Raw genomic sequence first — 13,484 nt, 5'->3', positions numbered from 1 at the left:
AGAAAATGGATACATGACAACTCCCCTGTTATAAATAAAAGAAAACGCCCGCTCATATCCAGTTCCGAGATGGACATAGGGTGATGCAATATGTTCGTGCCGGGTCAATCCTAGACCTGATGGAAAGGGTTGCACTGCAGACCATCAGACATCGTCCATTGTACCCGCAGGTTGTTCGCCGTCAGACTCGTAGCTCCCCGCCGAGCTTAGCTCATCTTCAGACTCGGTGTCCTCGCCCGCTTCATCCACAGCCTCTTTGCTAGCGTATTTGGCAACATATTCTAGCGCGGAGTTGTTAATATCACATTTATCGCATATTAGCAAATACATATCCTCAACACACCTTTCACCTTTGCCTCATATGCTTTGGGTTCTCTCATCATCAGCGCGGCTGCCTCTCCGTTGAGAGGATCCGAAGGGTTGGGGTAACGGAGGAGCTGGGGAAGGAAGACCTCGAAAATGTTGAGCATGTCGTACATGGGCGACCACGTTTGGTTGATCACATCAAGGCAGACCGACCCCGACCTAGGATAGAAAAATCGCATTAACCTCTTGAGTTTTCTTTTTGCACGCACGTCGAACCCATAACTCACAGCTCGTCGATGTTTGGATGGAAAATTCTGTTGACGAATCCGATGCTCGGGCTTTTGTATGGGTACTGGTCAGGCAATTCGACGTGAATTTTCCAAAGGCCTCCGGTAAATGGTGCTAGGAAGGTTAGTTAGTTTGATGTAATATCAGTTGATTATGAGTGAGACATACTCTCTTCTGGGCCCTTGAAACGAACGTAGAATTCTTGCCTGTTGGTGGTAATTGGTATCGGAGATCTTCAAATGGTTGATTGTAGGGATGCAGAGTACATACACTGGATTTCCGGAGTTAGTATATAGATCCTTAACTGGTGGAGGACCACAACTTACTGTTGTCATTGACCAGAGTCACCTCATAGTCACTCATTAGCCTAGATAACTGTCAATATATTTCCCGGAAACCAAGTATGCTCGCCGAGGCGGGCCAAAAAAAAAAAGGTTGGGAAAAGCGGCGGCCAAATTGAAAGGATGGGGGGATTTTCGGTCGTACATCCTAGCCAAATGTTAGTTTCGTATATTTTGGATGCTTTCGAACTTGTGGAGCATACTTCATGACCTGTATAATGAAAAACAGTCGTTATTAGCATCTCCAGCAACTCTGGGGGCTTATCGGACTATCCGCAACATTACTCACATCTGTCTCGATTCTGCGCTTTGGGCTACTCATATTGGCGGTTTGAATAAAGCGGTAGGGTTTTGGATCTCGGAGGTATTATCGACGGCGAGCTCTCACGAGGAAAGCAGACCCAGCAGTGTCAAATGTCGTGATTCACAAGCAGATACTCCCCGTAGTCGGAGCGGGGAAAGTAATGGGCGGGGCAGACGATGGACTGTGAAATAGATGTTGAGTGATCAAATGATCAGTGTGTAAGTGGTAGCGAGGTGACTAGAATAACAAATAGAAGAGAAGGCTTCACTTCTCAGGTCTGATATAGAAAGAAGAGGAGAATGAGGTCTTCCAAGGTTTGGATCAATGATTAGATCGGGCATGATGAGTCGATGAGTCAGCGCGTGCCAAGCCCAGAACCATGACGATGACTAGGATAGGTGGATCCACTTGCTACGCCGCACATCATACAACTTGAGAAGAACATTCATTCATCCGTCTTAGCATGATGTTGTTGCCAAGGATGGACCCATATAATTGAAATCAGCTAACTACGAACAACATTGGCCTTTACTTATATGTCTGTGAGTTGCTAATTCTTGAGGCCAGTCTACGTTTTATACGTTCAATGGTATTTCCGACTTAAAGTGCCTAACAAAGAAAGATACACATGTCCTGTAGTTTTAGACGGCATGGATCGGATATGATCTATAACCAGCCACGCAATAATACGGTACATGCAAGATAGAGGCACCGCAGCTACCATTAGGAAGGCCAGGTCTATCTGGGCAATGAACGTCTTTTTCTTTTATCATCTGGCCCAAATCTAATATCTTGAAAGTTTACATTAAATCAAACCGGATGACCGTGCTATTGTTCCAGCCCTCTGTGTGATGCTCTGCTACCATCCAGTTATGTTATACATAGTCATCTGGAAATCACGTGATCAGTGGCCCGATCCACGCAAGCACCCGTAATCCGGCCGCTGCCCTGGTGCACCTGACTGATTACATAAGTGCAACCCCCCCGGCCCGCTGGCTGGAGAGGTCAGAAGATCGTATATATCGCTGCATCGATTTACCTAGGTATACATTAGACTCTAATCTCCACTAGAGACCATAATAGGTGGCTGTGGTGGCTACATAATGTGTCTACCTTCTCAGCTATCGGTATGGCTTTTTTGGGCATGTTCCTCTGTTAGGTCTATGAGTACTGATGACAGGGTCCAAGTCTGGCATCCAATGTTGATAGTTGGACTGTAACGTGTGGCATATTTACTTTTCACCTTTATACCTGGCCACATAACCTGATAATAGGTGCTTCTTCCGAGTCCGAATAGGGAGCGGCCAAGGATACAGATCCACGGGTCCATCCCATTACATAGTACTCTTGACCCTTCCCACGGTCAACTTTCATCCTCCAAAGTTCTTTCCTCTTTTCTATCCTTTTGACCACAGTGACTCTTCGTCTATTGACTACTACTCGTCTACTTTTCACCATGGCCACCTATCCTTCGAAACATGATGGACCAAGCCAAATCCGAACCTATCTGGCGAATGTATTGATAATGAAACATAATGTATCAGCTACATATGCCAAGTCCACCGTAAGCAGATGGAGTCATGGCCGTGAGCAGCACCTTCGTGAGCTATCTCGAGAAGATTTCCAACGTTTCTTTGGGAATATTGGTTTTTATCTTTACGACAGTGTCAGCGAGGATATGGCCTCTGCATGGCATTCAACTCCAGCAGGCGCTCTCAACCTTCTCTTGATGTGTGGCATGCCCATCCTTGCTATCATCCTCCTATTTCGCCTATATCGGCATACCCAAAGGGCCAGTTTTTGGAGCGGCAGCCTACCCTTTGAGCGCCTTTTGTGGGTGTCTGGGCCGATTCTACTCATTTGCAACGCCCAAGAAGCCGCACATCACTCCAAATTAAGTCAGGATTGTCTTTTTTTCGTAGGGATAGGGTTGTGCTATTTAGGAATTATCGCCACGATCGCCTGGTTTACCAGAACTGTCGTGGGTGGACTGTGAAACAACTCTCAATCCTTTTCGGTCCCATTGTTGTTATCCGGTGTCACATTTATAGATGTGTATGTTATTGAGAGACAAACTTTTGTGTATCGTAGTGTATAACGACCCACTGCTGGGGATTTTGGTCTTATTCGCTTTTAATATTTATTGCTTATGGCTCTACCTTCTTTAATGTGGTTTATACTAATATGGGATAATGCATCCTTCAATAGTGATATCAACCCCCTGGTGAGAAATATATATATATAGAATGAGGTGGGTGTTTATATAGAAGAGAAACGTCGACAATCCATATGGCCTCTATACTTGGCGATATAGGACTTCAATAGTCTGGATATGCAGTTGGTTTACGCTGATATATTCCAATGACATTTCAATACCTTGTTAAATGTCTTTTGGATAACCAGTCACAAACCATAGAATACGGCGAAAAACACAATTACTACAAACAGACTTATTGATATTTACTATATATACTCCGTATGGCCAATGCTACTGCAGGCTCCGGGCGGTGGAATATGAATGTCTTGTGGGCCTGGGTCACTACCGTACAACATATATGGTAGCAAGAAGCAAGAATTCGCTACGTCCGCCCGTATCTAAATCGCTCAGGTATAGCAGCAACCAACCCCAGTGAATACCTCAAACTACCAATTCCAACCCCCCCCCCCCCCGTAGCAGTCAACATTGCAACAAGTGTCGTCTTTGTAAGCCTCTGCGAAATAATGGGAATAATTGGTGTATTGTCCGTATCATCCTGTTAGGTCCAACCCACTTTGACATCTGCTAAGGGTGCCTGTTATTTGTACATGGGCTGTAGTTAGGCTTACAATCGAGACATATGAGTACACGGGTCAATTAGCATCGCATTACTTATACGAGCAAACGAAGTAGGATGTTTGTTGATCTTTGGTTATACGAGGAAGCGATCGAAAAAAGTGGGCGATAGTGGGTCTGTTGCCTAGGGATGCCTAAGGATGCCTGGACCCTAACGCTAAGTGGAAAGTCAATGGAGATGACCCTAAAGACCTGCCGAAGTATTTAAACTTCATAGGGTTCTCCTGAATTTTATCATTCAATTGACATTCTCAACATTCTCACTACATTTGCACAATTTACAACATGACTTCTTTACCCTCCCTCCCAGTGAAGCACAATGACTTCGTGAAGTATGTCAACTCCAACCCGGAGAAGCCCATGGCCGACTTGGTTCAGCCATATAACGAGTATGATGCTGTTTTGCGCAAGAAATTCGCCCAAGAGCCATCTCATCCGTCAATCCAAGATAACTACGTCAACATTGTGCCATTGTACGACCAGACTGGTTCAACAGATCTTTCCATTCGAGCTAGAGACCTTGTCTCGGAAAAGCCAGAGCAAACAGAGAAGTATCTTTTGCCCCTGAATGCAAAAGACCGGAAACCACATGGTTCTGTGGCAGTTGTGCCCTCTTTGAATGAGTTCCAGAACAACTTTGCCCTCTTTACAGAGGGCTCCTTGAGTGAAATCGACTGGTCCAACGTCGTCGCTGCTGGTAGCGCTGTCGTGACCTCGCTTTTGCCTGTGCCGGAAAAATATCGAAACTCAAAGCGTGGTCTTCGTAAGTACTACCATGAAGAGTTTGCTCCGGCATCAGATGTGGACCTCTTCTTGTATGGTCTGAATGAGGAGCAAGCTCTGGAGAAGATCATGCATATCGAGGATAAGATCAAGAACACTATCCTCTACGAGACCACGACCATCCGGACCAAGAATACAATCACCATTGCTTCGCAGTATCCAAACCGCCATGTGCAAATCGTGCTTCGAATCTACCGCTCAGTTGCCGAGATTCTCACCGGCTTTGACGTTGATGTTTCGTGCGCGGCTTATGATGGCCGCCAAGTCTATAGCTCTCCACGCGCAATCGCTGCATATATCACGCAGGCAAACCAGATTGACCTGACTAGACGATCACCATCATACGAAAATCGTCTCTCTAAGTATTCGCACAGAGGATTCGAGGTCTTCTGGCCTGCTCTTGACAGATCGAAGATTGACCCGGTGAGAATTGAATCCTTTGACCAGGTGGATGGAATTTCATCGAAACTAATTTTTGGGGTAGACTATCTTCGAGAGAAGCTTCACCAGAACTGAAGGTCTTGCACGACTTCTGGTATTGGAAAAGCTTCCTCGGTCTCAAGACCGGGACAACTATCTCCAAAAGAGGCGCGAAGAACGAGGTCGTCCTCCTCTGAGTTTGTACCTACAACGTCGCCATGGTAAAGTGCTGCATGGTAATCTCAAGGATGACTGGGAAGATGAGGTACCTGAATGGCAAGAGCAAGACCAAGTGTCTGATTACAATACTTTTGTTCGTACCTTCACTGCAACTGACTCACTGCCCATGGACTCTTACTGACCCTACAATAGACAATTCCTTACGGCCGGAGGTTCAACGCCAGAAATATTGAGAAGCTACTTTACACCAAGGACCTGTTGCTGAACGCCCAGTGGAACCAACCCAAAGACCGTGCGGTTTATCTTCATCGCCATCCAGCATTCTTTGGCGAAGCAGAACATGTCATTGGTGACTGTTGTGGCTTCTGCCCCAAACCTGTTACCGACGAGGAAATTAAGGTTGCCGACGAGGAGGCCAAGATTTATATCTCTGGTCAAATCAGTTTCATCAAAGATGATCCTGGTCGCCAGGAAATCGGAAGTTTCAACCCCATCACTGAGACTGATTGGACCGGTGAGCGAATTTTCTGACAGCTTGCTTTATTTTGAATCATACACTAATGTGAAAATGATAGAAATGGCTTATGTCGGCCGCACCGAGAGACTTTGCCAGGCAATTGTGGCAAACGATGTTGACTCTGTTAAAGCTTTCCTTGCAGATGAGGGTACCAACCCAGACCGTCGTGACTACACTGGACGGACACCACTTCAACTCGCGTGCATGTGCTCGACCCCCGAAGTCGTCCAATGCCTTGTTGACGGTGGTGCTCGCATGATTCCTCGTATGGCTGATGGAAAGACCGCGCTCCATCTTGCCGCCGCCCGGGGGCACGTCGAGATCATTCGGATTCTACTCACAAAGAGCAATGAGAATGAAGAAGAAGAAACCAAGAAGCAGGATGCTCTGAAAAATAAAGACAAGTCAGAGACCAAGCCGAGCGCAGAAGACGAGGATATCGACATGATTGACCAGGATGATGCCATGTCTCACACCTCTGCCTCTTACGTCAAGGTCGAAAGCAAGGAGCAGGAGGATTTGACCACGTACGACACGCTTGAGGAGAACGAACTAGAGCCGGATGTCTACGACATCAATGTCGTTGCATGGGATAGCCGGACTGCTCCTTTACATCTTGCCATTCTCCATGGTCACACTGAGGCCGTAAGAGAGCTTGTCACGTCCTTTGGTGCCGATGTCTTGATGCCGATCAAAATCATGAATGAGTACTATAGAACACCCCAGGCTGCAATTCTCAACCTGGTCCTCGTCCACGCCCTCCCATTCGAGAAAGCAAAGGAGATGTCGCAGACCCTTCTCGATCTTGGCGCTTCGCCAGCCCAAGCAGACCTCAAGCAGAAGACACCGCTATACTATCTTGCTCATTCCAACAAGCTTGACATTCTTGATATCTACATGCAGCATGATGAGCCAGCAGTAAAGCGGGCAATCAATCACTTGGCAGTTCAGGGCTCGTCCTGGACACCGGAAATCTCTTCGGCATTGATGGCCGCGCTCACTGCGAAGAGCGCACCCGCGGCGGCCAAGCTGTTGGAGACAGGTGCCCACCCGGAGATTGACCTCGTTGAGCTTGTAAAGGCTATTAAGGCATCTAGAGGCGGCCAGACTTACTACGGCGACATTGAAGAAGACGCAAAGGCCAGTGTAAAGCAGCCAATCTTGCTGGCTGTTGAAAATGACCTTCCTTTGGTCGCCATTGATCTGCTTCATCGCGGGGTGAACCCTAACGCCGAAATCAAGGAGAGATATCAAGACAAGGGTCAAACCGTATTGGACGTCTTGCGCCAAACTTTGACAACGCTCCGTGAATTTATGGTCGAGTGCAAGTACCAATGCTATAATAGCTCTATTGCAACGCCTCTCGATCCAAATGACCAGACATATCTGTCGGAATTCCAATCTGGTAGTTACAAAATGTTCACTGCAAAGGATCTGCTCCGCAGTGTGCGCAAGACAAACCGAGAGGCCGAAGAGCAAGCCAAGAAGGATGAAGTCCAGCCGGCTGATCCTCCTGGCTTGGTCGAGAAGAAGGCGTGCATTGTGGATTTGATTCGCGACTACGAGAAGCTAGAGTTCATTCTGCTGCAGAAAGATGCAAAGACCTGGGACGAGCTTTATCCTCCGCTGGTCGCTCCTGCGAAGTTTCCAGTCAAGAAGATGGAACGCACCATTTCTAAGCCTTGGAAAGTCCACTTCAACTTCAATGTACCAGCTATTACTGAGAATGCTCGTGACGGATACTTAAAACTGTACGTATCCCCTCCTTACACCCCTAAACCAAGAAAATCCCGCTGACATTAATATAACAGTTTCGAAGCAGCCTGGAGTGGTGACATTGATACTATCAAAACCTTGACACTGGGCATGTGGGGATCTCTCAATGAGCAAGCACCACTTGAGATCGCCGTAACCGACAAGCACGGCCTGTCCGCCCTTACAATTTCCATCATGCGCGGCCATTTCGCCGTTGCTAAGGCCATTCTTCAAATTCTCCACGTGCAGTACAAGGTGAAAGAGCCTCGCGGTCGGAAGCGCTTTGAGATTGACATCGATGAATGCTCTGAGGACTCTGATGACTCTGATGAAGAGAACGACAATCTGAACATTGTCAGTGATATTGTTGATGATACCTTCACTCACGAAAACATCGGTGAAATTACCAGTCAGGTCGAGAGCAACACTTCCCCTCTTGCTGCATTCGAGGCACGGTTCTATGCTTTCATGTTTTTAGACGAATATCAGCAGGAGGGTTGGAACGAGAAAGATAACCCTGTCCACATTAATGGTCTGGTGAACTACGCTATTTACACAAACAACATTCCTCTTCTGGAGTTCCTTCTGAAGACCGGACTGGACCTTGCTTCCACCAACCCATCTGGAAAAAGTGAGTTCTTGGTAAAGTTCGATGAATTCCAGCTTGCGATTTCGCTTGGTCGTACCGATTGTCTTGCCAAAATGATTCAAAGCACTGGAGCTGGCCTTCCACTTACCAAATTGAGTGATGATTGTGGCGTTGAGGAGAAGAAAGAACCTCAGTACTATCCTGGGTTGTCGATTCGCGGCAGCAAGCGTGCAGATTGGGCCAATGCCGGCCGAGAGCAACCGATGAGAGCTCAAACACAGCGTCCTCCCCTTCTTATTGCGGCTCGTCGGGGTAACCTGGCCAGTACGGAGTTCTTCCTTGGTACCGCACCTGCTCGCTATTACCTGGACTACCTCAATGCGAACAAGGATGATGAGAGAGTCAAACGATTGAGTAAGTCCAAGCTGGGACTTGAGGGAACACTGTTGACCTGGTTGCAAGGGAGAAGTAAGTACTCCACCTATTCATAAGTTTTAACAAACAGAACTAACCATATAACAGACAACCTCGTTCTGCACAGCGCAATCATGTCTGAACCAAGTGACGAATCCGTCCGTCTGGTTCAGTATCTTGTGGACCATCACCCTGAATGCATAGAGGTCCGATCGACAGAAGGACTAACGCCTCTAGCCTGGGCCATGTCCCTCCACAAGGTCCGCTTCGCTCGCATCTTGGTCGAAGCCGGGGCCAACCAGGCCGTCCGCGATAAAGAAGCGCGCAACCTCCTCCACCTGATCCTTGTATCCAACGGTGGTCGACTCTGCAAGAACTCCAACCGATTCACCAAGCTTCTAGCCCTGTTGGATAAGCAGCTCTTCCCAACAATGCTCATGGAGCGCGCCGGTGATGGTTCAAGAACGCCCTTTGCACGCTGGCTTCAATCCCAACCCCACTTCACGCCAGAGGATTTGGCCATCCCCCGGCCTCCTAACAGTCCCCAGACGGAGGATGAAATCATAACCTCGATGGCGAATCTCATTTTGGATCTAGCCGACTCTACGGATCAAAAGCATCTCGAGGTCTTTGACGAAGCTGGAAATACACCAGTGCATGATGCCGTCAAGAAAGGGTTCCCCCAAGTCCTTGGACAACTCCTCGATCGTCGTCCTGATATGCTCAACCGGGAGAATGCCACTGGTACGACTCCGCTCGAAATGGCAGTTGACGCTTGGGTCAACAAGAGTACCTCCGCGCCGCCTGACAGTCCCTCGGGATCGTCGTGTGGCCCACCTGAGTGGCAAAATGCCGTTGAGCGCTCTCCCCGATTCTTCATCCCCGGTTGCAGAGTCAAATACGATCAGGAGAAGGCTATGCTTCGCGTTTGTCAGGAACGGGCTCAGCAGCGGCCTGCAAAGAGAAGACTTGTTAGTCTGTTTGAGGCGAATGAGGTTGCTAAGAGATTGGCGGCGGCGGGACGGAGTACTGGTCGTGGTCGGAATGGTGACTCTGAAAGTGACAATGAGTCTGTGGGGTTCTAATGATGGTCGTGAAGGGTGGGGAAGCGTGAAATCTCATTGGTAGTTTGCTTGTATTAGGGATATATTTTCTAGCACGTTTATTTATACTCAGCTGTTTTATTTGAATATATCTCAGTCATATCTCTTGCTGCATCCCCGTTTCTAGGAATGTTACTTAGTATTCAGTATTCTTAGGGCCTTCGTTGCCAATGTATATCCTAGAGCCAAACAAAGTAGGCATGGCGAAACATCGAGAGGCTACTGTGGAAAACTAAGAAACCCACATACTCAAAAGGAGCAGATTATAATCACCTTGAAAACTAAAAGAAACATAAAATTGGTATTGTGAACCAGTGAGATTTTGTCTAGTCCTCAGTGCTGCTCCTCAGCCGGCAGATCCACCTTCACTGCACCCTCCGCCAGAGCCCTGTTCTGGCTGTTCTTGCTAGCGATGTACGAGTTAATATACTCAGGCACTTCAGCAACCTTACTATCACCACTTGGAATTGGGGTTCCAAACGTTTCCCAGACCGGAACAACACCAGTCCAGACACTGGAAGTGACCTGCTCGTTGCCCGAGTCCTTACGCTCATCTGAAACACCACCATCACGGATCTTGCCGCTACCATCCACAATCTTTACCTTCAGGATGACAGTCGACTGCATCTCAGCACGGTCCGGCGGCACACGCGAGTGATCCCAGCGGTCCGCGAGGACAGAGTTTGTGATCAATTTCATAGCCCAGAGCTTTTCTTCCTCGTCTGTGACGAGGGTTGCGTAACCGTGGAGGATGGCAGAGCGGTAGTTGTAGCTGTGAGAGTTGGGCGTGAGCGACAGGATCAGCCCGTCTATTTTGCTTGTTGCCACGCAGATGGGGAGTCCCTCGCCATCGCTGCAGTTGCGGGCTAGGTTCATAATCCGAGAGCTGACATAGCCGTGGAGGTAGCACTCCAGAGGCTCGTCGATGCTCGCGGAGGGAAACTCAAATGATCCCATTTGTCCTATCATTGGCAGGATTGCGGGAAATGGGTCATCAGGTCCTGGGTTGAAGGATACATGGAGGACTTGAGAGTCATTTATGATTGAATGGATTGGACCCAGGTCATATGTGGCTAGTATATAGTGTTAGTAGTTGACTTCGGTTTATTTCTATAGTTATATCGCACCTCGATGCTTGTACCGGTTGGCAGTGTTGGAAACCTTCTTAGGGTAGGTCAAGGTTCGTCCCATGATGGATATGGTAATCAGTAGAATGTTTCTTGAAGATGAGTGAAGCAAGAAGTAAGTGACGACGAAGTAAGCATTTAAGTAAATCCATGGATAGATGATGAGTCAACATGCGTGATTTGATGAGTTAGGGCACGCCTTCAAACACCCATTTTAGCAAGTCCATCCGCGCAGGATTTCCCCCAAAGGCTAGACCGGAGGATATTGACAGGGCGTGCCAAGTCCATCAAATCAAGAACTATGTATACGACAATGTATACGAGTGGACAAGAGGAGGGGTCTCCGATGCCAAACGCACCCGAGGTGATTGGCCCACACCGCCGACAGGAGTGTGAACCTGGCGATAACAACACCTCCAAACATTTACTCTTATCAACCTATTTTTGGGACCTCGAAGCATGACGGCATGCAGGTTTCTTGTTCGCCAATGCGCGGTCCTTATGCGCTCATCTAGGCCTTTGAGTCATTCATTGCGCCAATTGCCCAGATGCAACCCTTTACCTCGCAGTTATGCTACCACGGTGGCCGCCGCGGAGCTCAAATTCGGACAGCCACTGCATGAGACGCATCCCCACATCCTCAGCCCAGGTGAACGTGTGTTATTATCTGTATCTATGCTGTCATTTATTTAGCTGATCATCTTTCGTCTAGTTACGCCCGGAATCACCGCCCTGGAATATGCGCAACGTCGATCGAAACTCGCCAACAAACTCCCCAAAGGCGCGATTGCGGTGCTGGCTGCCTCGGAGGTCAAGTACCGTGCGCAGGGCATCTTCAATGAGTACCGCCAGGATTCAAATTTCTTTTACCTGACGGGTAAGTTTGCTTGGCAGACTGGTGATGCTGCGGAGGACACCCGCTAAACGTTTGCGGGCCGCATAGGATTCAACGAACCGAATGCACTCGCGATTATCGGGAACGACGGCTCTGGCGACAACCATATCTTCCATTTGTATGTGCGGGAAAAGGACCCCAAGGCAGAACTCTGGGACGGGGCTCGCTCCGGCACCCAGGCTGCTGTGGATGTCTTCAATGCGGATGAGGTGCGTTGGCCCAAGGATCAGACGAATCATCGCGCTGACACCAAGAACAGACAGGAAACATTGAACGTATCGGGGATATTTTGCCCAGTATTGTCCAGGGAGCGACAGAGGTTTACTCGGACATCCCCACATTTGATGGCTCAAGATCATCCTTGAATCGGTATCTGTATGGGCCAACTGTCGCGTCGGAAAAGCTGAAGAAGGTTGTCGATCACCGCAGGGTTAAGCCTTTGAAGCATCTGCTCAATGAAATGAGGGTGTTCAAGAGTGAGAATGAGGTTGTACAGATGCGCCGACTAGGACAAGCGTCAGGGAGAGCTTTCACCGAGGCTATGCGACAGGACTTCACTCGAGAGAAAGATCTCCACTCCTTCCTGGAGTACCAGTTCAAGGTGAATGGTTGCGATACCAACGCTTTTGTCCCGGTTGTCGCGGGTGGCCAGGTAAATTTCCCGACCTTTCCAAGATGAATTCGATACTAACGGACCTAGAACGCCTTGGCTATTCATTACACCCGAAATGACGATGTATTGAAGTTCGTATGCCTTTTCTAAACTACTGCGGTACTCTGCTTATATTGGATTTTAGGGACGGTGATTTGGTTCTTGTTGATGGCGGTGGTGTAAGTTTATCTGCACTAAAGGTTTATAGTTCCAAGGCACTGACCAAGATACAGGAATGGGGAAGCTATATTTCCGACATTACTAGAACATGGCCAGTGAATGGCAAGTTCTCCGATCCCCAGCGGGATCTGTATAATGCTGTGCTCAAGGTGCACCGGAGCTGTCTTGCTCTGTGCCGCGAGACCTCCAATCTTTCTTTAGACAAACTCCATGGCATCGCCGAGAATGGATTGAAAGACGAGCTCAAGTCGCTTGGCTTTGATATTTCCGGCAATGTATGCATTCAAACCCCCTCCACGTGGAGTATGCTGCTGACTCTGACTAGGCGCTGAACATCCTCTTCCCGCACCATCTAGGCCACTATGTTGGCCTGGACGTCCATGACTGTCCTGGGTATTCCCGAGGCTATGACCTGAAGGCAGGTCAATGTATAACAATTGAACCGTTCGTCCCCAGCCTCTTTTACTTCAGACCCGAAACAAGCTAATCCATGATAGGGGTATCTATGTTCCCAACGATGAACGATGGCCCGCCCACTTCCGTGGGATCGGAATTCGCATTGAAGATAGTGTTTGTGTCGGAGACGAACACCCGATTGTTTTAACCCCTGAGGCTGTCAAGGAGGTATGTTTAAAACTTTAATATGGCGTAACTTTAGTCGGTTGCTAACTTGTACTAGGTTGAGGACATTGAGGCACTGCGTAATTAGATGTGATGTATACGGTAATCGTCAGATCTCTCAAATTCCCATGTACAATAGGATAAGGCTTCAAAATATCATATTTGGGCGTCTTTAT

General features: G+C 48.1%; 4 protein-coding genes across 4 annotated transcripts; 2 read left to right on the top strand and 2 right to left on the bottom strand.

Annotated features, from left to right (window-relative positions):
* Positions 1–144: 144 nt before the first annotated feature.
* Positions 145–1,257, bottom strand: N7537_006666 (E2 ubiquitin-conjugating protein UBC8; the record flags this gene model as incomplete). Its single annotated transcript, XM_056897723.1, has 7 exons — positions 145–281; positions 344–525; positions 594–708; positions 763–800; positions 1,081–1,083; positions 1,139–1,146; positions 1,225–1,257. The coding sequence occupies 7 exons, from the start codon at positions 1,255–1,257 to the stop codon at positions 145–147; spliced, it is 516 nt and encodes a 171-aa protein (XP_056753508.1).
* Positions 1,258–4,357: 3,100 nt separating this feature from the next.
* On the top strand, positions 4,358–9,815 carry N7537_006665 (uncharacterized protein; the record flags this gene model as incomplete). Its single annotated transcript, XM_056897722.1, has 6 exons — positions 4,358–5,278; positions 5,340–5,588; positions 5,648–5,969; positions 6,031–7,723; positions 7,784–8,784; positions 8,839–9,815. The coding sequence occupies 6 exons, from the start codon at positions 4,358–4,360 to the stop codon at positions 9,813–9,815; spliced, it is 5,163 nt and encodes a 1,720-aa protein (XP_056753507.1).
* Positions 9,816–10,166: 351 nt separating this feature from the next.
* On the bottom strand, positions 10,167–11,024 carry N7537_006664 (pyridoxamine 5'-phosphate oxidase family protein; the record flags this gene model as incomplete). Its single annotated transcript, XM_056897721.1, has 2 exons — positions 10,167–10,906; positions 10,961–11,024. The coding sequence occupies 2 exons, from the start codon at positions 11,022–11,024 to the stop codon at positions 10,167–10,169; spliced, it is 804 nt and encodes a 267-aa protein (XP_056753506.1).
* Positions 11,025–11,461: 437 nt separating this feature from the next.
* On the top strand, positions 11,462–13,396 carry N7537_006663 (aminopeptidase P family protein; the record flags this gene model as incomplete). Its single annotated transcript, XM_056897720.1, has 10 exons — positions 11,462–11,615; positions 11,673–11,837; positions 11,904–12,064; positions 12,115–12,507; positions 12,556–12,599; positions 12,653–12,686; positions 12,741–12,962; positions 13,013–13,131; positions 13,185–13,311; positions 13,367–13,396. 10 exons carry the CDS (start codon positions 11,462–11,464, stop codon positions 13,394–13,396), a joined length of 1,449 nt encoding a protein of 482 aa, XP_056753505.1.
* Positions 13,397–13,484: the final 88 nt, after the last annotated feature.

This window comes from Penicillium hordei (genome assembly GCF_028827395.1).
Source record: "Penicillium hordei strain IBT 12815 chromosome Unknown utg000003l_segment0_segment0, whole genome shotgun sequence".
Lineage (NCBI taxonomy): Eukaryota > Fungi > Ascomycota > Eurotiomycetes > Eurotiales > Aspergillaceae > Penicillium > Penicillium hordei.
This window is presented reverse-complemented; position numbering and strand designations above follow the sequence as displayed.